Genomic DNA, 21,100 nt, shown 5'->3' on the forward strand with positions numbered 1-21,100 from the left:
ATCCTTTCTACATTATGAAAAGCACCCTCCAAGGGGTCCAAACCCATCACACCAAGCACTCTGAAGAGATGCTGCTCAGTGTCATAACCTGAAGGAGAGTCCATCAGGACTCCTCTGGTCCTAACACCCTTTCTGTGTGTCATCTCTGCCCTATTTCTTCACCCTCCACTTCCCAATCCGGGGCCCCTGCTCATCACACACCACCCTGCAGTCCAGTGTGGACATTCCCACTGGAGCTGTGGGGCAGAGATGATCCAGGGAGCAGGAAAAAGAGATCTGAACCGTGGGGCTGGGATGATGCCCTGATGCCCATCAGGCTCTCATTGAAGGGCTCAGCAAAGCAGCAAGGATTTCTTTTTCATTTTTAAGCCAGGAACCACCCGGATTTGCGGGGATGCAGGGACATCTCGTGGTCACACCACGAACATCTCCCCGGGCTCCAGGACTGCCTGTGCCGGAGGTCCGCGGAGCGCAGCCCGGGCACAGAATCCTGGAATGGTTTTGGTTGGAAAAGACCTTTAAGATCATCAAGTCCAACCATCAACCCAGCACTGCCAAGGCCACCACTGCCCCACGTCCTTCAGCACCACATCTCCACGGCTTTCAAATAGGCACTCCCCCCCTGTCTGACAACCATTTCCAGGACAGAAATTGTTCCTCATATCCCATCCAAACCTCTCCTGGCACAACTTGAGGCCATTTCCTCTTGGTTTATCACTTTCTACTTGGGAGAAGAGGCTGATCTCCCCCCTGGCTCCAACCTCCTCTCAGGGGTCTCCCCTCAGCCTCCTCTGCTCCAGGATCAACACCCCCAGCTCCCTCAACTCCTCCTGGTCAGATTTGTGCTCCAGACCCTTCCCCAGCTCCATTTCCCTTCTCTGGACATGCTCTAGCCCCTCAATGTCCTTCTTGTCCTGAGGGGCCCAAAACTGACCCCAGGATTTGAGGTGCCACATCCCCTCCATTTCTACTCTGGGTACCACCCCAGCATCACCTCAAGCTGCCCAGAGAGCACCACGGCCTCTCCTCTTCTTCTCCGTGGGCATGGGAAGCTCAGGGCCTTGTTTCCACCTTGACAGGTGAATAAAGAGATGGGAAAAGGTCATATCCACTTCTTTATTATTGATTTAGGACAGGGGGGTGTGGCACCACCCAGAGAGACTGCTCCAGAACGTGGGAGCCTCCTGTGACCGCAGGAGGTGCAGGCAGGATTTTTTTCCCGCCCCTGCTGTGGCATGAAGGGTGTTAAAGTATTGCCAGGAGAGAGGGAAAAATTGTGCACCCCCTGTACCACCACTCTGCCCGTGGTTCCCTCTTCTCAGGGCTGTGCTTGCAGAGCTGAGGGGTTTTTCTTTCTCTGTGTGGACCTCAGAGGAGTCCTTCATGATGGAAGTGATGTCTGTGATGTGGGTTCTGACTCCCAAGGGAAGAAGCTGTGGCTGCCACCTCTTTCATCTCCATCATAACCACTGGTGATGAGCTGGCAGCATCCACCTCCCTCATGTCCCTCCTCATCTCCAAGTGCATCGTGGTGGCACACAGGGGAAAGGGAAAGACCTGAAATGAGCCAGGCCAGTGGCTTCCCTCCAGCTCTGTCCCCAAAGAGCCTGTGGCTTACTGCTGAGGCTCTGCCTCGTACTGCTTCTCCGTGGCAGTGTAAAAGTCCTCAAGAACTGACTGGAGGTACTCAAAGGTTGGGCGATCCTCTGGTTTGCTTCTCCAGCATTTCAAGATGATGTTGTAGAGCTCAGGAGGGCAGAGGTCCGGGCAGGGCATGCGGTAACCCCGCTCCAGGTTGCGAATCACTTCAGGGTTGGTCATCCCTGGAAGGGAAAAAATAACCCAGCAAGGGTTGTTCAGCACCCTGAGGGTAAAGATCCACACATCCAGAGAGATGTCCTCACATCCAGGCATGGAGTTATAGAACTGTAGAATTTCAGGGGTTGGGAACTGTAGAATTCCAGGGGTTGGAAAGGACCTTTAGAGCTGATCCAGTCCAACTCCCCTGCCCCAGCAGGATCCCCCAGGGCAGGACACACAGAACACATCCAGGGGGGTTTGGAAAGGCTCCAGAGAAGGAGACTCCACAACCTCTCTGGGCAGCCTGGGCCAGGGCTCCCTCACCCTCACACTCCACAAGTTTCTCCTCAGCTTGAGCTGGAACTTCCTATGTTCCAGCTCCAACCCATTATTCCTTGTCCTGTTCCTGGGCACCCCCAAAAAGAGATTGGCCCCTTCCTCCTGACACCCAACCCTCAGAGATTTAGAGACATTGATGAATCCACTCTCAGTCTTTTCTCCAGGCTGAACAGCCCCAGTTCTGGGGTTCTCAGTTCTGTCAGGCAGGGCTGGAGGGGCAGGAAGGGCAATGCTGGGCCAGATCTGGACACCAGCCCTTCTTCAGGGCTGTGTTCCCCTCTCCATTGCTTTGTCCCTTCCCCAAGTCCCTTCTGTAGGTTTTTACCTAGCTGATATGTATATATAAAATAATATATATATAATAATATATAACATATAAAAATATAATACAATATATTATATGTAATATATATAATATATTGTACATTATGTATTATACATCATATATTATACATCATATATATTACATGTTATACACATTATATATTTATTATATATTATTTTATATATATATTTATATTTATTATATATTATATTTATTATATATTACATGTTATATGTTACATACTGTATTACATATTACATATTATATATTATATATCATATATCATATAATAAATTATATATGTATAATATATATTAAACATTATATACGATATATTATATACTATAATATATTATGTATTCCATATTATGTATTATATATCATATATTGTACATTATATGTGATATATTATATATCACATATCATATATTGTATCTACATATAATACAATATATGTTATATTTTACATGTTATATGTGATATATATTATATTACATACTACATATTACATATTTTATATTATCTTTTATATATTCTATATTCTATTCTATATTCTATATTCTATATTCTATATTCTATATTATAACTGAGCCTCCTAGGAGCCTTGGAGAGGAAACCCATCATGAGGAGGCAGCCACGTGTGCCTTGGCACGTGTGTGCACAGCTGCACCTGTGTCTGCAGACAGAAAGCAACCCTGGGTGCTCTGGGGCTGCTCTTCCCTCACCCTGGATTCACCACCTACCTGGGTAAGGGATCCTGCCATAGGTTATGATTTCTGTCAGGAGGATCCCAAAGGACCACACGTCAGACTTGATGGTGAAAACTCCAAAGTTAATGGCCTCTGGTGCCGTCCATTTGATTGGGAATTTGGCACCTGTCCCAGGGAAAGAAAGAAAGAAAAAGAACACATGGAGGTGGAGCATGTCCCTCCACTCCTCAAAAACTGCATCATGGGGCTGGGATGGGACTTACTGGTGAGAGAAAGCCCAAGGAAGCCAATTGCTTTTTATCTCCTGCTGTTATAAAAGGATCATTTTTACCTGGCATCTCTTTGCCTTTCTTGATTTTTTTTTCCCACTGCAATCATGGCTATTTTTTCATAAAAGACTTTTTCATACAAATATGCTCATAAACTTCCACAGACACTGATACGTGTTGTGTGCCCAGAGAAGAGCAACCAAGCTGGTGAAGGGTTTGGAAAATGAATCCTATCAGGAGAGGCTGAGGGAACTGGGAATGCTTAGTTTCATAGAATCATAGAATCACAGAATCATAGAATTGGCTGGGTTGGAAGGGGCCCCAGAGATCAGGATGTGACACTCAGGCTCAGATCCAAAGAAAATTCCCCAGAATTTTCAACACCTGTGGTCAAGCATCTCAGTTCATCCCAGCCCAGAGATGAAGTCTGGGGAGCCTGGAGAGAATTCAGCTGGATGCAGGTGTCTGCTTTAGCATCAGCTGAATCCCTCCGGGCTGTCTGGATGCCAGTGACTGCAGCAGGACACATGAAACATTCCTCATGAGCCAAGGGGAGCTGAAAAGCTGCTTTGCTGTGGTATTTTTCAATGCAAAGGCAAGAAATTATTAGGTTTTATCCTTAGCCTGGAGGTGTTGAAATGTGTAGGAGGAGCCCCAGTGTCTTAAGATTTGGGAGGCTCCTTACAGAGCTGGGATTTGTTGGGAGGGAGCAGAAAATCCCCCAGGGCTGCAGGAAGCTTCTGTGTTCATCCCACCATTGGGATGCACAAGCAGCCAAGAGCTTTGTGACAACACAGGGACTGAAAACCAAGCTTCCCACCATGGGCACGAATCCTGGACCACTCTGCTCCTTTTTTTCCTGATGTTAGGAGCAAGGGCTAAAAATCACCCCCAGCTCATTCCCACAGGCACCATCACCAGCAGATCCTCACCGTGCCTGACTTGTTCATCAGTTTCTCAACTTTGTTTCTAGTTGTCACAGGTGCTTTTGGAGTATTTTTTGGTTCAGTTGGTTTCCAGGAGGGTTCAATGAACCATTCATAGAATCATAGAATAAGCTGGGTTGGAAGGGACCTCAGAGCTCATCAAGTCCAACCCTTGATCCACTCCCCCCGTGGTTCCCAGCCCATGGCACTGAGTGCCACATCCAGGCTCTTTTGAAATAGCTCCAGGGATGGAGAATCCACCCCTTCCCTGGGCAGCCCATTCCAATGCCTGATCACCCTCTCAGTAAAGAAATTCTTTCTAATGTCCAACCTTGCTTTGTTTGGAGCAAAAGAGGCTGAGAGGAGACCTTACTGCTCTCTACAGCTCCACTGCTCTCTACAGCTCCCTGAGAGGAGGTTCTCCAAAATAAATTGTGACAGGACCAGAGGAAATGGCCTGAAGTTGTACCAGGAGAGGTTCAGACTGGATATGAGGCAGAATTTTTCACTGAAAGAGTAATCAGGTGCTGGCCCAGGATGCCCAGGGGGGTGGTGGAGTCACCATCCCTGAAGGTGTAAAAAAAATGTGTAGATGTGGCACCTCAGGACATGCTTTAGTGGTCATGGTGGGGTTTTTTTCCTGGGTTGGTGGCTGGACCCTGTCATCTTAGACTTCCTTTCCAAGCATGATGATTCCATGATTTATGGAGGCCAAATAATGAAAAAAAAATTTCTGCCTTAGGTGACTGATAACTTGTTTATTAAATAAATAGATAGATAAATGGGTGACTGGTAACCTGTTTATTAAATAAATAAATACATTAATGGGTAAATTCTGCTGCTGCTGAAGTTAGAGGAATCTGCACTCTTATAACACCTTTTCATCTCTTATATTTTTAGGAGGTGGGATCTCAGGAATGGGGGCAGGAATGGTAGCACAGACCAGAGCTGTGGATGTCTAGGAGAGGTCCAGTGCCTGCCCCAGCCCTTGGGCATCCTGCAGACCAAGCTCTGTTTGTGCTCTCAAAGTCAATTCCTTGAGCAGCTTTATCAGAGGACAACAGCAGGGATTTTTTTTCTGCATAAACCACTCATTGGAAAGGGGCTGTGTTTAACAAAAAATGCAAGAACAACACAGCAAATATAAATTTTCTCTTTCTTAAAGCTTTATATATATATATTTTAAAAATAACAAAAAAATCCAGTTTGTTTTGTCTACTGTGCCCTTGTTTTTTCATGCTATGGACAGTGATGACTACAAGATTGCAAGTTCAGCTTAGCTAAGAGCAGAAATCAAAAAAAAACCCAAACACTTTGAGAAGTAAGACCTGAACGTACTACAGCCTGCAGAGGAAACCACATTTTTATTTGTAGATATCCTTTCAGGACCAAAATCCCAAATGCAGTGTGTGAACCATAGAATCACAGAATGTTTTGGGTTGAAAGGGACCTTAGAGCTCATCCAGTTCCAACCCCCTGCATGGTCAGGGACACCTCCCCCAGCCCAGGGTGCTCCAAGCCCCATCCAACCTGGGCTGAGACACTGCCAGGGATGGGGCAGCCACAGCTTCTCTGAGAAACCTGGGCCAGGGGCTCAGCACTCTCCATCAAATAATTTCTTCCTAATTTCCAATCTCAGTGTTCCCTCTTCCAATTTAAAGCCATTACAACTTGTCCTATCACTCCATGCCCATGTCAAAAGTCCCTCCCCAGCTTTCCTGGAGCCCCTTCAGGCACTGGAAGGTGCTCTAAGGTCTCCCTGGAGCCTTCTCTTCTCCAGGCTGAACACCCCCAACTCTCAGCCTGGCTCCAGAGCAGAGCTGCTCCAGCCCTCTGATCCTCATGGCACTGGGTTTGGTCACTAAAGGTCTGCAGCCCCATCCCAAAGAGCTCCCAAGTCCCAGTTTGCCATCTCTACTCCTCCTCAGCTCCCAACCCGTGCTACCTTCATGCCACATGGGTGTCCCCAGGTCCCACAAACTGAGGTGGTCCCAGCTAGAGAGGTGCTGGGTGCAGATCCTTCTTCAAGATCCCAAGAGGCAAAACTCATCCTGAGTTTGCAGGAAGAAAGTGGGGAGAGAGAGAGAAGGGAGGGGATGTGGGGTCTCATGATGGTGAACAGGAAAACCCCAGCTCAGTGAAAGGAAAAAAACCCAGCTCAGTTAAAGAAGAAAAAAAAACCCAAAACTGACTGGGAGTGGGTAGAACTGAAATGGGTAGAAAAATCTAGGAAAACAAAAAGATGGAGTTGCAGGGTGCTCCAAGCCCCATCCAACCTGGGCTGAGACTCTGCCAGGGATGAGGCAGCCAAAACTTCCTTTGGCGACCTGTTCCAGGGGCTCAGCACCCTCAAATTGAAGAATTTCTCTCTCATGTCCAACCTCAATTTCCCCTCTTCAAGTTTTAACCCATTTCCCTTGTCCTCTCCCTACCCCCCTGTGTCCAAAGCCCTCCCCCAGCTTTCTTGTAGCCCCTTCAGATACTGGAAGGTTGCTCTAAATTCTCCTCAGAGCTTTTTATTTGATTTTTTTTTCCAGAAAAGGATTCCAGTAGGAAGTTGAAGTCAAGAGGTATGAAATTCAACAAGACCAAGTGCAGGGTCTTGGGTTTGGGCCACAACAACCCCACGAAGTGCTACAGACTGGGGGGAGAGTGGCTGGAGAAGAGCCCAGCAGAGAGGGACCTGGGAGCACTGGTTGACAACTGGGTGTTGGACAAGATCCAGCAGTGTGCCCAGGTGGCCCAGAAAGCCACCAATGGAGTGGCCAGGGAAGTAGTGGAGTCCCCATCCCTGGAGGTGTTGAAGGAAAGGCTGATGTGGCACTCAGAGGTCTTTTCCAGCCTCAGTGATTCTGGGATTGCCTGACAAGCTCAGAAACCCAGTTTATGAAGTGGAAACTGTACAAAGCAAATAGAAGCTCAGTTTTTCTTTCAGATTAAAGCTAGCAGGAAAAATGCTGAGAGGAGCTGTTTCTCACTGGAAATGTAGCTCCTTTGGGTACAGAATGCTGACAGAATTATTCTGATTTCACCAAAACTTCTCTTAAGGCTAAAAAACTGCCTTAAAAATTGTTGCCATCTCACTGTACCCCTTCACAGTTCACAAATTGCATTTGTGAGTTTTTACGACTCTGAAATAGTTTTACATGTTGTAATGAGTAGAATTTGTATCACAAAGTAATTTGGGACAGTAAATTGAAATAAAATTTTCCTGTCTTACCAGACTAAAAAAAAACTATTCCATCTCCTTTCTCCAGAGTACTTTTTCATGGGGAATTTTAGCTTCATCCCAGCTCTAGAGGTGGACAGATTCATAAATTTTGAAAATCTGGTAAGTGCCAGACTTAACTGCTCCCTTTCTGTCCTTTTAACTTGTGTGACTGGTGGTATACGAAGATTTTGCCAATTTGAATGACACCATCCCATGACTGACCTCCAAGTGCAGCCAAAAAAGCCACCACCAGAAGAACTTGACTTAACCCTGTTGTCTGATGGCTGTCCCAAGTAAATTAATTGTCACCTCTCCTGGCCATCACCAGTTCAGATACTCACCCCAAGCAAGGAGCATGGGGAGTAATGAGTTTTCACATGAACATGGGGGATATTGGGGTTTGTACAGCATTTTGAGTGGTTTTTGGGGGGGTTTGGTTTGGTTTTAGATGCTTACCTTACTCTATTCCCATAAAAAGCACCCACCAAGCTTCAAACCCTGTCCCCTATTTTGTAGGTTGTCTCTCTGTTATGGAAGGGACCTGATCTGGGACATCTGGAAACTGCCTTCAGATCCAGTTTTCCAGTTTCGTGGCTCCAGCTCCCTTCTGCAGCCCAGCAGTGACTGAATTACACTGCTATTTCCTTCCCTTTGGATTGAATCACTCTAAACACGTAGGCACAGGCAGAAAGTTTCATTAGTGGAGGTCAAATTTCCCCAGGAACACAACCTGAGATGCAACAGAACCCCACTGAACAGTGCCAAAAGTCTTTTTTTTTTTTTTTTTTTTTCTTTCCCATTTTCCCTCTGCAAACCTCACTTATTTTTTATTGTCCCCAAGGGCTGCTGCCTCTACTAGGACCCCAGTTTTGGGTTTTTTTTCTTGCTCTGCCTGACAAACCCAGCTCTGGTTCTGGCCTCCTGCCATCAGCAGTGGTACTGCTGCCCTTGGACACCCCGTGTCTTGGCACATCTACGTGGCAGGAGGGTTGGAGATAAGGGCAATGTGTTGGTGAGGCAATGCTGGGAATGACTCTCACCTTCTTGTGCCAAGTATTCATTTTCAATGATCCTGGCCAGGCCAAAATCAGCAATTTTGCAGCAGAGAGACTCTGAGACCAGGATGTTGGCAGCTCTCAAGTCGCGGTGGATGGAGTTCATGCGCTCGATGTACGCCATGCCCTCGGCCACCTAGGAGGGGAAAAAAGAGTCCATCTTCAGCTGTCACCTCCCCGTGACAACGAGAAGGCTTGGCTGCATCTTACCCATCCTTAAAACATCTTGGCAGGGAGATGTGCTCACCCGTTTGCATGGGATGGGACACCCAGACATGGTTTGAGGATGGACAGATAGAACAACTGACAGATGCATCAACAGAGACATCAACATGAGGAGATATTTGGGTGACAAAATTACCCAAGAGCTGGAGCAGCTCTGCTCTGGAGCCAGGCTGGGAGAGTTGGGGGTGTTCAGCCTGGAGAAGGCTCCAGGGAGACCTTGGAGCAGCTTCCGGTGCCTGAAGGGGCTCCAGGAAAGCTGGGGAGGGACTTTGGACAAGGGCATTGAGGGATGGGATGTGGAGGAACAGTTTTAAGAGAAGAGGGGATGTTTAGACTAGATATTAGGAAGAATTTTTTTACAATGAGTGTTGTGAAACACTGGAACAATTTGCCCAGAGAGGTGGTAGATGCCCCATCCCTGGAGAAATTCAAGGCCAGGTTGGATGGGGCACAGAGCAACCTGGTGTCCCTGCTCACTGCAGAAGGGTTGGAATCAGTGACCTTTAAAGTCCCCTTCCAACCCAAACCCATTGCCGGGTCCTGCACTTTGGCCACAACAACCCCATGGGGAGCTCCAGGCTGGGCACAGAGTGGTTGGAGAGCAGCCAGGCAGAAAGGGAGCTGGGAGTCTGGATTGCCAGGAAGCTGAAGAGGAGGCAGCAGTGTGCCCAGGTGGCCAAGAAGGCCAATGGCATCCTGGGCTGTGTCAGGAAGAGCGTGGCCAGCAGGTCCAGGGAAGGGATTCTGCCCCTGTGCTCAGCCCTGGGGAGGCCACAGCTTGAGTCCTGTGTCCAGTTCTGGGCCCCTCAGTTCAGGAAGGAGATTGAGGTGCTGGAGCAGGTCCAAAGGAGGCAACTGGGCTGGTGAAGGGACTGGAGCACAGGCCCTATGAAGAGAGGCTGAGAGAGCTGGGGGTGTTCAGCCTGAAGAAGAGGAGGCTCAGGGGAGACCTCATCACTCTCTCCAACTCCCTGAAAGGAGGTTGGAGCCAGGGGGGGGTTGGGCTCTTTTCCCAGACGACTTTCAACAAGACAAGAGGACACAGTCTTAAGTTGTGCCAGGGGAGATTTAGGCTAGATATCAGAAAGAATTTTTTTACGGAGAGGGTGATCAGGCAATGGAATGGACTTCCCGGTGAGGTGGTGGATTCTCCATCCCTGGAGATATTTAAAAAGAGACTGGATGTGGCACTCAGTGCCATGGGCTGGGAACTGCACCGGTGGGTCAAGGGTTGGACTTGATGATCTCTGAAGTCCCTTCCAACCCAGCTAATTCTATGATTCTATGATTCTATGATTCTATGATTCTGTGATTCTACATTGCCCAGGTACATGTGCACATGTGCAACTCTACCAGCATGCACCCAGCCTCCAAAACCTTTAATCAGCCAAGTCAAGCAGAACAGAAACATCACTCCCTGTTTTACTCAGAAGTTACAGATGTGAATTATGTCTGCAGCAAGGCACAGAAAGCAAACCCGAAGCCACATCACTGGGTTCCCAGTTTCTCACACAGGACTCTCCCATCTGGCTGGGATTTCCATCATAAATGCTCCGGATTAAATTTGTGAATGGAAAAGAAAAAGGAAAAGGGAGAGGGAGAAGAAGAAGAGGAAGAAGAAGATGAAGAAAAAGACGAAGAAAAAGAAGAAGAAGAGGAAGAAGAAGACGAAGAAAAAGAATAAGAAAAAGAAAAAGAGAAAGAAAAAGAAAAAGAAAAAGAAAAAGAAAAAAGAAAAAGAAAAAGAAAAAGAAAAAGAAAAAGAAAAAGAAAAAGAAAAAGAAAAAGAAAAAGAAAAAGAAAAAGAAAAAGAAAAAGAAAAAGAAAAAAAGGAAAAAGAAAAAGAAAAAGAAAAATAAAAAGAAAAAGAAAAAGAAAAAGAAAAAGAAAAAAGAAAAAGAAAAAGAAAAAGAAAAAGAAAAAGAAAAGGAAAAGTAGAAAAAGGAAAAAGAAGAGGAAAAAGGAAAAGAAAAAGGAAAAAGAAAAAGGAAAAAGAGAAAGAAAAGGAAAAATAGAAAAAGGAAAAAGAAAAATAGAAAAAGGAAAAGAAAAAGAAAAAAAGTCTGTCCTCCTACACTGGCCTGCTGTGGGACAGGGAGAAGATCCCTGGAGTTCCCTCCACAATAAAACTGGGGATGGTGTTTTCTTTTCTTGTGCTGCATCCAGGACTCAGGACACAACAGAGTTCCTCTTTGATTACCTACAGGATGCATTAGAGCAGAAGACTCAGATACCCATAGAAATATGAAGGGATAGAGAGTGTGTCCCTGGACAAACCCTTTGTTGTGGGTACAGGATGCCTTTATCAACCACCTGTAAACTTTACTTTGGGAGGCTTTTGCTCCCAAGATCATCTTTTGCTGTTTAGCACCTTGGAGGAGGGGCCCATAGATCATAAAATCCCAGACTGGTTTGGATTGGAAGGGACCTTAAAGCTCATCCAGTTCCAACCCCCTGCATGGTCAGGGACACCTCCCCCAGCCCAGGGTGCTCCAAGCCCCATCCAACCTGGGCTGAGACACTGCCAGGGATGGGGCAGCCACAGCTTCTCTGGGAAACCTGGCCCAGGGGCTCAGCACCCTCAAATTAAAGAATTTCTTCCTCATGTCCAACCTCAATCTCCCCTCTTCAAGTCTGAAACCATTTCCTCTCACTACACACCATGTAAAATGACATAGGTGGTGGCATCCATCTTCTATTGCTGGGTGCTGGAGGGGGGTATAGGAAAAAAAAAAAGAAGAGATTACAAAAAAAAAAGAGATTATTCTAGTGGAGTCTGAGATTTGGGTGAGGCATTCCTGAGGAGGGTGAGTGGAGGCACACAACCCCTTGCTAACTTTTGCTAGAACCTATTAAAGCTTTCCTGGGTCTGTGGGTGAGGGCAGAGCAATTTTCCACCCCATTCAGATTCACACCAGCATCTTGACTTACATGTGGTTTTAAACAGGATATTAACACAAAATTTCCAGTGCTGCACATCTAACCTGTGTCAACACCCCTTTAGCACAAGTGCTGCTTGCTGGAGTGGAAAATGGAAGAACTGATGTCATTTCCTGTCCTGATGTTAATGAGATAGCACCAAAAAATGGGCCCGTTCCAGCCCAGTCTGCTTTCAAACCCTCCAGAATGACCACAGCACCAAGAGCATCAGCCCAGAGGTTGCTATTTTTAACTCTGATGGATGCTGTTGGATCCCAAAATCGTGTTTGGCAGGGCTGGGTGCCTGGCAGGGTGTGATGTCATCCCAACAGCAGAGATTGCAAAATAACTCAAGAGACTGCCCTTTTCCTCCTCCTTGTCTCAGAGCTACCCAGAGAGCCTTTGAATCCCTTCCCTGGTGAGGTGGTGGGAGGGGGAGAGATAAAAGTTTTCCTTCTCATTGACCACTGTGTCTTGGGGGATAGGGAAAATCCTTCTTAGCCCATGTGCTGTGAGGGGCTTGTGTGGGGTAGCACATTATTTGGGTGTAGGGGTTGCATTATTTGGGTCTTTATTGAGTTCTCCTGGTCCTGGAAGCAGTGAGAGGTCCAGGAGATTGCAAAGAGTGTGAAGGGATGTGAGAAGGGTGTGCAGGACAGGGGAGTGATTCCAGGGCTCCATGGAGAGGTGTAATTGCTCAGTCTCAGTGATGGAAAATATTTTAAAATAGTAGAGGATGGGCTCCTGACCAGCTCACCAATATGGGCCATACCATATCATCACATTCAAGAGTTTGACCCTGAACTCAGGAGCTCTGGGGGCACAAAGTTGCTCTGGGATGGGTTTTGAGGAAGGGGAATCTTCCCTTCTACTCTGCTCTCATAAGATCTGTTCTGCAGCCCCAAACACAAAAAGGGCACCCAAGCCCCACCCAACCTGGGCTGAGACACTGCCAGGGATGGGGCAGCCACAGCTTTCCAGGGAAATCTGGGCCAGGGTCTCACCACCCTGACAGCAAAGCATTTCTTCCTAATATCCAACCTAATTTGGATAAATTTTTCCTTCTTTCTAGTTTAAAGCCATTAAAAGATTCACTTACTGGACAAAAATGTCACAGTGCAGCTGCAGCTTCTAAAATTTACAGCTTGGGGATGCTAAGAAGCAATAACTCAAAGACAAAAATTTTTTGTTATTTTGTTCACAAGGAGCAATATTCTCAGAAGGAAGGGTCAGGACACCCTTTTTGCCAAATCATCAGGAGGGAAGAGCAGCTGAAAGCCACCATGGCTCTCATTGAACGTCTCTTTGTTGAGCTTTTTCTTCCTTTCAGTAAAGAAAAAACCAGGCTTATTTCCTGCTCCACAAGCCAGAAAAACACAGGAAAAAAAAAACCCCAATACAAACAAACAAAAAAACTTTAAGAAACAGAGCCCAGATCTCAGGCATTCCCTAAGATCAAAGTTCCCCAGGAGAGCATTGCTGGGCTGACACAAGGGGGCTGAGAGAGCACACCAGAAGGTGTTGTTATTTCTCCCCATGAAACTGAGGCTCTGACAAACTTCAGACTTGCAAGAATTTCACTGAGCCAATAACAAATTACTGATTTTGAGCCCGTGGCCCAGAGGCTGTTCCCTCACCTGAGCTGCCATATCAATGAGTTTGGGGAGAGTCAGTTGGCTCCCTTCTTCTGTCTTCAAGTAATCCAGCAAGCAGCCTGCAAAAGAGGAGGGACTTCTGTGACTCCTCTGTATAATCCATAGACCTTTGCTTTCCCTGATGCCTCTCTGAAGAAGTGCAACAAATCTGCCTGCATCTAAGAAAAAAAATTTGGGGAGCCACAGTGAGAGTCCTCTGGAGCATCTTCTATTAAGAAAGTTCCTAAATTTGGTCCATTTTGCCCTTCTATTTTGCACAAACATTCTTCTTTATAGGCAGGAGGGGCAAAAGGATGGGGAACTTCACCATCAGGGGGGGCAAAAATCCTGAAGGTAGGAATAGTGGTGATGAGAACTTTAAATACTCTTCAAGTGGAGCACCACCACCTCCTGAAGTGACTTATGAAATATTAGACCACAAGAGGCAGGATTTCATCACCCAGAAATCCTCTTCCAGCCCCAGAAACAAACTTGTGGATCCCTCAATCTTCCTGCCTACTGATTTGGTACAAAACCCCTCTCCCCATCTCCCTTCTGATGGCTCTACCAGCTGGCTCATTGACCTGGCTTGGCAGAAACCCAACAAAAAAGAAAAAAAAAAAAAGCTCCATGAGTTTTATTTTTTTTTACCATTGGCCATGTACTCTGTCACGATGTAGATTGGCTGCTTCGTGACTACTGCGTAGAGCCTGACCAGTTTGTTGTGCTGGAGCCTCTTCATCAAGTTTGCTTCTGCCAAGAAGGCATCAGGATCCATGCTGCCCTCCTTCATGGTCTTCACAGCCACCTTGATGTTGTTCTTGTAGTAGCCTGCAAGAGCAATAGTGATGCACTGAGGAATTTGGGGCTCTCCACAAGGCTGCCCAAAAAAAAGCAGAAGTGCTTGAGGGTGTCAGGGAGCAGGAAACCACAGCAACAGCTTTCAGCCTCCCAAAAAAGGAGCAAATAGAAAATCTCTGGGCAACCAGGTATGAGAAGAGAAGTAAGAGTGGCTTCAGCAGGGATCATCCCTGCCCTGGGGTGATGGATGCCCATATGTTGAGCCCATCCTCCCAACCCTCTAAGACTCCTTCTGGGTGAAAGCCCTGGGGCCTCCCACCAGTTGGGTTCTCAAATAACCCAAACACCTTTGGGAAAGCCAGGACTCTGCTGTCAGGATGTCATTTCACCCTGGGCCTGTCCACAACCTCAATCACCAAGGCAACAGGGAACCACAAAGGGGACAGCAAAGGAAGCTGAGCTCACCCCTCTTCCTTTCCCACTGATTAGCAGAGGGCAGAGGACGTGAGAGATTCTCTGGGTTAGAAAATGGGACAAGGGGACAAAGAAAGTGGGGTGGTGTCACCCAGGTTTCCTGCTGTGTGTAATGCCGTGACTCCTAGGAAGAATCATGCTTATGTCTCAGGAGTATATTTCTACTCCATCACCTCCCACATGTGTCCAGCCTATGAAACCCTTGCTCAGCCACTGGTCTGTGCAAACACAACTTGTCTGGTCCTTCCCAAGAGTATGACACTGACTATTGCTTGTGTACACAACAATACATGCTCATACTTTAGGATCCCCACACCCAGATTAGTCCTGTCTTAGGGAAAGAAGGTTTTCCATCTCCTCTGTTTATGTATTTCTTTCTTGGAATGATACTTACCCATCCACACCTCCCCAAACTGCCCACTGCCAAGCTTCTTCACGAGCTTCAGAGACTCCCTTGGGATCTCCCATTCATCCTGTGCCCAAGGTCTTTGGGGAACCAGGGATATGCAGGGAGCTGTGAGCCTCTGGCATAGGCCATCCCCCTTCTCTGTGCAAGGACAAAGCACAGGACACCTCAATGGGATGAGCTTTCAGCCCCAAAGGTAACCTCTTTCAACACCCAAGAAGAAGAAAATCAATGAAAAGAAGTCATTGACAAGACTCAAATCTTTAAAAAGTCAAGAAAAAAATCACCCCCTAGGATACCTCCCCAACCACACAAATGTTTCAGCCATGGGGATCAAGGAACCCAGAATGGACCCAGCAAAAGAAAGAGCCATAGAGGAGAAAATTCTTCTGCCCATCAAGCCCAAACCCTGCTTCCCAAGCATCCCTGCTGCATATCCTTACAGCAATCACCTCTTTCCTTCCCTGGTGGGGGAATCTCCCTGGTTATCCAGCTGTGGGCAGAGCTCACCCTCCCAGTGCTCTAAGAGGAAAGCCAGGACTTGGGTGCCCGAATTCTGCTTGGAGAACCACACCTGGCTGATGAGAGTGGATGGAGGGTGGTGGCTGGGAATCCACCTTCCCTCTGCCTACATTCCCACCTTCTTCTTGGGGATAAATCCATCAGAGAAGGCAAAGGACTTACGGCTGTAATGATGGATGAGCTCTGGCAGGCTGGAGAAGGTCATTCTGGGGGAGATGTAATACCCTCCACCATCTAAGGAACGGATCCTGTAGTGTTTGATGATGTCCCCATGAGCAGAGTTGCTGTCTCTCACAGACAAGGAGTAGGCATCTGGAGAAGGAGCAGAAAGGGGAACAGTGAGGATAAAGAGGACCTGACTCCTGGATCAGCTCCTTCCTCTTTGCTTTGTTTCCTAGAGCTGCAGAGAGCTCTGCCAGCCCCTGCCTTCTCAGGGGAAGTCCCACCAGACTGCATAGTGACAAACTTCTCTCTCTCCAAGGCAAAAGGAGAGGATAAAAGTTCATCAGAGCTTAACTGGGTCTCTCAAGGCTTGGTTAAGATCTGCTTATGCCATGGCCAGGAGCCCCAACAAAGAAGGTGGCAATCTTGAACATCTCTCCAGTCAAAGCAGTCAGACACCCCTTAGCTCATGGTGGCCTTTCTACAGCTCCACAGCTTCTGTCTAAGCTCCCACCACCTCCTCTGGGTGAGAGAAGTGGCTGCAGGCTCACCAGGCTCTGTGAACATAGGACTGACATGGATCTGAACCACCCTGCCAGCACCACCAGAATTTGGGTGGTGTAGGAGAGGGACGTGTCCCTCCTCAGCATCATCTCAAGGTCCCTGTGTCGCTTATATCCCCTATAACTTTAGTGCCAAGGTCACTGGTTGAGCTGGGAGCTACAGAAGGGGGGCTTCAGGAGAATTATTTTGTTCAGCCAGAAACTTCTGACTTGGGTTAAACCAGATTCACACCTTGTCACGGTTTAACACTGACCCGGCAATTAAACCGAGTAACAGACGCTCTCTATTAATCTCTAACCCTGTGAAATTTCCAAAGAACGAGGTCTGATTCCAGCTCAGCAAAGCCATTCTTCCACTGGAGTTGGAATTCAAACTATTCAGGCAAATTAGTCAAAATTTAAACTGGACTCGAGCCAATTAGCTCGAGCCAATCACCTTTATCCTGGCCCAAACCAGGACACACCTTGATCCAGGCGCCTTTTCACCTCAAGGGAGATACTCAATCACCTACCACTCCAACCTGCCATTTTCTCCTTAAAATCATGGAATCATCATGGTTGGAAAGGATCTTCAAGGTCATTGAGTCTAATCAACCTGCAGCAGTGGGTTTATAATCTAAACCCACTTTTTGGGTTTTGGGTTTTTGGGTTTTTTTTTGTGCGTGTGTGTGTGCACAAAACCATCACTAGATGTTGCTACAGAGCAGCAACTCCCAGGCTCTGTCAGTGTAAATTTCAATACAGCTTTGGAGTGTTTGTTGGGTTTTTTTTTCCCCATTTTTTGGCTGGATCATATTTCCAGAGTAAATTGTCAGAAGCCTTCTGGGCTGTGAAAGGTCTCACACGTCACCTGGGTTGGTAGTTTGCCCTTTTTAATGTTTGAAAAGGCAAAGCTCTGTATGTTAAAAACTAACACATAACCCTGGCTGGGGTTTCTCCATCACAGCCCCAGCAGTTCTTTACTCTTCAGCTTGGAACCACTTAGAATTTTAGAAAGTGACCATAGAAAACCATCCCATGGATATTTACCCTGTTGCAGTGATTGTAAATCTTTACAAGGAAGAGCTTACACTCTTTCCAAGAGCTAAATGTTGTACTTTCTGCAGAGACCAGACTAGGAGTTATGGTGGTATAATGTTCATGGAAAACCTCTTGGTTGAAATTCAGAGCCAGGGAACTTCCAGACTGGAAATACATAGCCCTGGAGTGGTGGGTTCCTTCTCAACAGAGGATGCTCTTCTGCAACTCATTCCTGCACAATGAGTATCAGGCAGAAGGCAAACTCAGAAGTCCTTTTTGGCTCTATCAGTCCAGCAGCTGAACATCTGAGAAAGAGCCCCAAATCTTCTCCAATATGGCAATGAAAAACTCAAGGGAAGGAAAAAGAGTGGCTCATTCTTGCCATCCATGTCTCACTGACCAAAGGTCACTGTGTAGCTACGGGTGTCTTGCCCAGGGAGTGATCTTTGGTCCCTGATAGGTGGCAGAGGTGTTGGTAGAGTTTGTGTCCACAGTGCTCCACCAGCCCCCACCACCCAATTTTCAGGGTTGGAAGGGACCTTTAAGATCATCTCATCTCATCATCTCATCTCATCTCATCTCATCTCATCTCATCTCATCTCATCTCATCTCATCTCATCTCATCTCATCTCATCTCATCTATCTCATCTCATTCCAACCCCCCTGCCATGGGCAGGGACACCTCCCACCAGATCAGGTTGCTCAGAGCCCTCTCCAGCCTGGCCTTAAAAACTTCCAGGGATTGATGGGGCTTCCACCACCTCTCTGGGCAACCTGTGCCAGGGTCTCACCACCCTCATGGGGAAGAACTTCTTCCTAACTTCCAATCTAAACCTCCCCTCCTCTAGTTTGAATCCATTCCCCCATGTCCTGTCACTCCCTGACATCCTAAAAAGTCCCTCCCCAGCTTTCTTGTAGCCCCTTCAGATACTGGAAGGCCACACTAAGGTCTCCTCAGAGCCTTCTCCTCTCCAGCCTGAATAACCCCAACTCTCTCAGTCTGTCCCCATACCAGAGGTGCTTCAACCCTCTGATCATCCTCCTGGCCCTTCTCTGGACAGGCTCCAGCACCTCCATATCTTTCTTGTAAAAGAAAGACATGGAAAAAATGTCTTTTGTTTTTCAGATGAGAAGAGGGATCTGCTCTGTTTGCTAGCATGGTTGCACCCAAAATGCCCACACTCTTGCAGGATTTCTCTCCCAGACCCCACTGACCCTTTAAACCTCTTTGCATCTCTCAAACCACTGATGTGCAGAACACAGCTGTGACAGCAGAGCACCCTCCAGGCCAATCCATCAGCTGCCTCCTCCCAACATTTATACTGATCCTGTCATTAAAGCTAATGACTCTATTTCACCCCAAGCCAGAGTTGAGTTTGCTGGAGCATGGCAGAGCTTTCCCTGTCACTCACCAGGGCTGGGGACTGTCCCCGTGGGAGCTGCAGGATAATGACAAAGCACTAAGGCTGAAAAGCTTCAATTCTGCCTTTTCCTGGTGACAGCAGCAAGGGAAAAATGTTAAGCAGAGCCAGACAGATGGCAGGACTCCTCATCTCCTCTGATTCCAGGAGGGTGGCCCAGGGAAACTGTGTCTGCTCCATCCCTGGAAGTGGGGAAGGTCAGGTTGGAGCAACCTGGTCCAGGAGGAGGAGTCCCTGCCCATGCAGGTGGGCTGGAAGCAGATGAACTGCCAAAGAAAAGTGACCACAATTCCTTGTCCTTCCCATCCTGACAGGATCATTCCTTGAAAAGGCAGACATCTTCATAGGGAAGGAAAGTGGAGGAAGTCAACTTTTCCAGCTCCAGCCAAACTCCTTCCAAAAGTCCTGGTTTGCATCAATGCTCCCTGCTACACACTTTCAGGAAAACATATTTCCTCTTGGAAAACATTTTGCCAAAATATATTTTTTTTCCCCAAAATTCTCCATGTTTCTCCTGCAAGGAGGAGAAATAGCTACCAGAGTGCATAAGAGAACCTCCATTTGCCAAAAAATAGAGATTTTTCCATTCTTCTTTCTCCCCTCTGGGAGAAAAGGAAAAGAACCCCCTACCTATTCTTTAGGAAAATATTTTCTGCTTCTCTCTTTTCCTACATCTCTGCCATGAATCTGAAGAAAGTCACCCTTAGTACTGCCCAAACTACACAGGGTTGTAGCATCAGGAACAAATCTTTACCTTCCACTTCCTCAGCTCTGCAGCTCAGCTGAGCTTTGAAGTGTTATTTTTCCCATCCAGACCCAAGAAACACTGACACAGGTGAACTCTGCAGCTCAGCTCTGGATAATAACAATTATAAGGGAATAACAAGGAATTACCCTTGCTCCATGGATCTCACCTTTGCTGGTTTCACTCTCTCGGACAAGGAAAGAGCCAACTTTGTTACCAGAAGACAACAGCAGCCGTTCAGCATCTTTTCTGCTCAGAGTTCTAAAATACCACCTGGGAAATAAAAAAAATAATTAAAAAAAAAAGGAAATTAAAAAAGGGGGGAAAAAAGGAGAAATCGACATTTGAAAAGGAAAACCTAAAAGAAAGGAAAAGAGACATTTCTTTCCAGTTACTTAATTTTTTTAATTTTCTTTTTTTTTTACTATTACACTTTGAAACTGTGGGTTATTTTTATCAGCAAATAGGTTTTTTTATCTGCTGGAAGGCACCAGGAATAGTCTGTTTTCTGTAGATTAACACCAGATGTTGGTCATTTTGGGATTGTCTCACAGCCTAGCAGTTCAGCCAGAGCAGAGAGTAGATGGTTTGCACAGCACCCCTTACACAAAAGAGGTGCAAGCTCAGCCACATCACAGCCTTGGGGACACACAGGGACCTGGAAAGTGAGTAAACCCTGAGCAGTGACCAGATAAATCAGACCCATGGGCTAGAGGCTGAGCATAAAGTGCCCATAGATATTTAAATGTACCCTTTGGATACAAAGAGCATCTCTGTCTCAAAGATATTTCTGTGTGATGTTAAATATTTGCTGGGTTCAGTGATGCTTGGGTCCCTCTAAGGTCTTTCTGCAAGAAGGGTTTGACAGAATCACAACATGCCAGGGGCTGGAAGGGACCTCTGGAGAGCAGGGTCACCTGGAGTAGGTTGCACAAGATGACATCCAAGTGGGTTTTGGACATTTCCAGAGACATTTATAATTTGTAGCTGAATGCCATAGAGGTGAGTAAGTCATGCAACCAATTCTGCTTTCATTTTGGTAGAATTTTGTTTTCAGTTTTGGTTCTTGTTCTACAGAAAGGATGTGGACAGGCTGGAGATGGTCCAGGAAAGAGCCATGAGGATGCTCAGAGGACTGGAGCACCTGCTGTACAAGGAGAGGCTGAGCAAACCAGGTCTGTTCAGCCTTGAGAAAGCCTAGGGGAGACCTTATGACCATGTTCCAGTACTTAAAGGGGGCTACAAAGAAGATGGAGACTCCCTATGGACAAGGAGTGCCAGGGACAAGCCAAGGGGCAATGGGCACAAGTTGCTCCTGGGGAGATTCTGATTGGACACAAGAGAAAAAATTTTCCCTCTGAGGACAGCCAGAGATTGGAATGGTCTCCCAGAAGTGGTGGATTCCCCCACTTTGGGAAGCTTGGAGTCTCAGTGGGGATGCTGAGATGGGATGCTGAGACATCTCAGATAAAAAATAATATTAGAAGGGTTGGAGCAGGTGAGGCTTGAGGTCCCTTCCAACCTGACATTTTATGAATTTCTTATTCTGCTTGTATTATAGTAATTCTACAAT

General features: G+C 46.8%; 1 protein-coding gene across 1 annotated transcript in view; it reads right to left on the minus strand.

Moving 5' to 3' along the window:
• Positions 1-1,102: 1,102 nt before the first annotated feature.
• Positions 1,103-21,100, minus strand: part of BLK (BLK proto-oncogene, Src family tyrosine kinase) — a 45,835-nt gene continuing 25,837 nt past the window's right edge. Inside the window, exons 6-13 of the mRNA XM_071742191.1 lie at positions 19,697-19,800; positions 15,779-15,928; positions 15,083-15,235; positions 14,065-14,244; positions 13,417-13,493; positions 8,621-8,771; positions 3,208-3,339; positions 1,103-1,823 (exon numbers count right to left, since the gene is read on the minus strand). Coding sequence (XP_071598292.1) covers positions 1,615-1,823; positions 3,208-3,339; positions 8,621-8,771; positions 13,417-13,493; positions 14,065-14,244; positions 15,083-15,235; positions 15,779-15,928; positions 19,697-19,800 — 1,156 coding nt within the window. The 3' untranslated portion in view covers positions 1,103-1,614. The remainder of the gene's footprint in view (positions 1,824-3,207; positions 3,340-8,620; positions 8,772-13,416; positions 13,494-14,064; positions 14,245-15,082; positions 15,236-15,778; positions 15,929-19,696; positions 19,801-21,100) is intronic.

The sequence above is a fragment of the Heliangelus exortis genome, chromosome 3 (genome assembly GCF_036169615.1).
Source record: "Heliangelus exortis chromosome 3, bHelExo1.hap1, whole genome shotgun sequence".
In the NCBI taxonomy this organism is placed as follows: Eukaryota; Metazoa; Chordata; class Aves; order Apodiformes; family Trochilidae; genus Heliangelus; species Heliangelus exortis.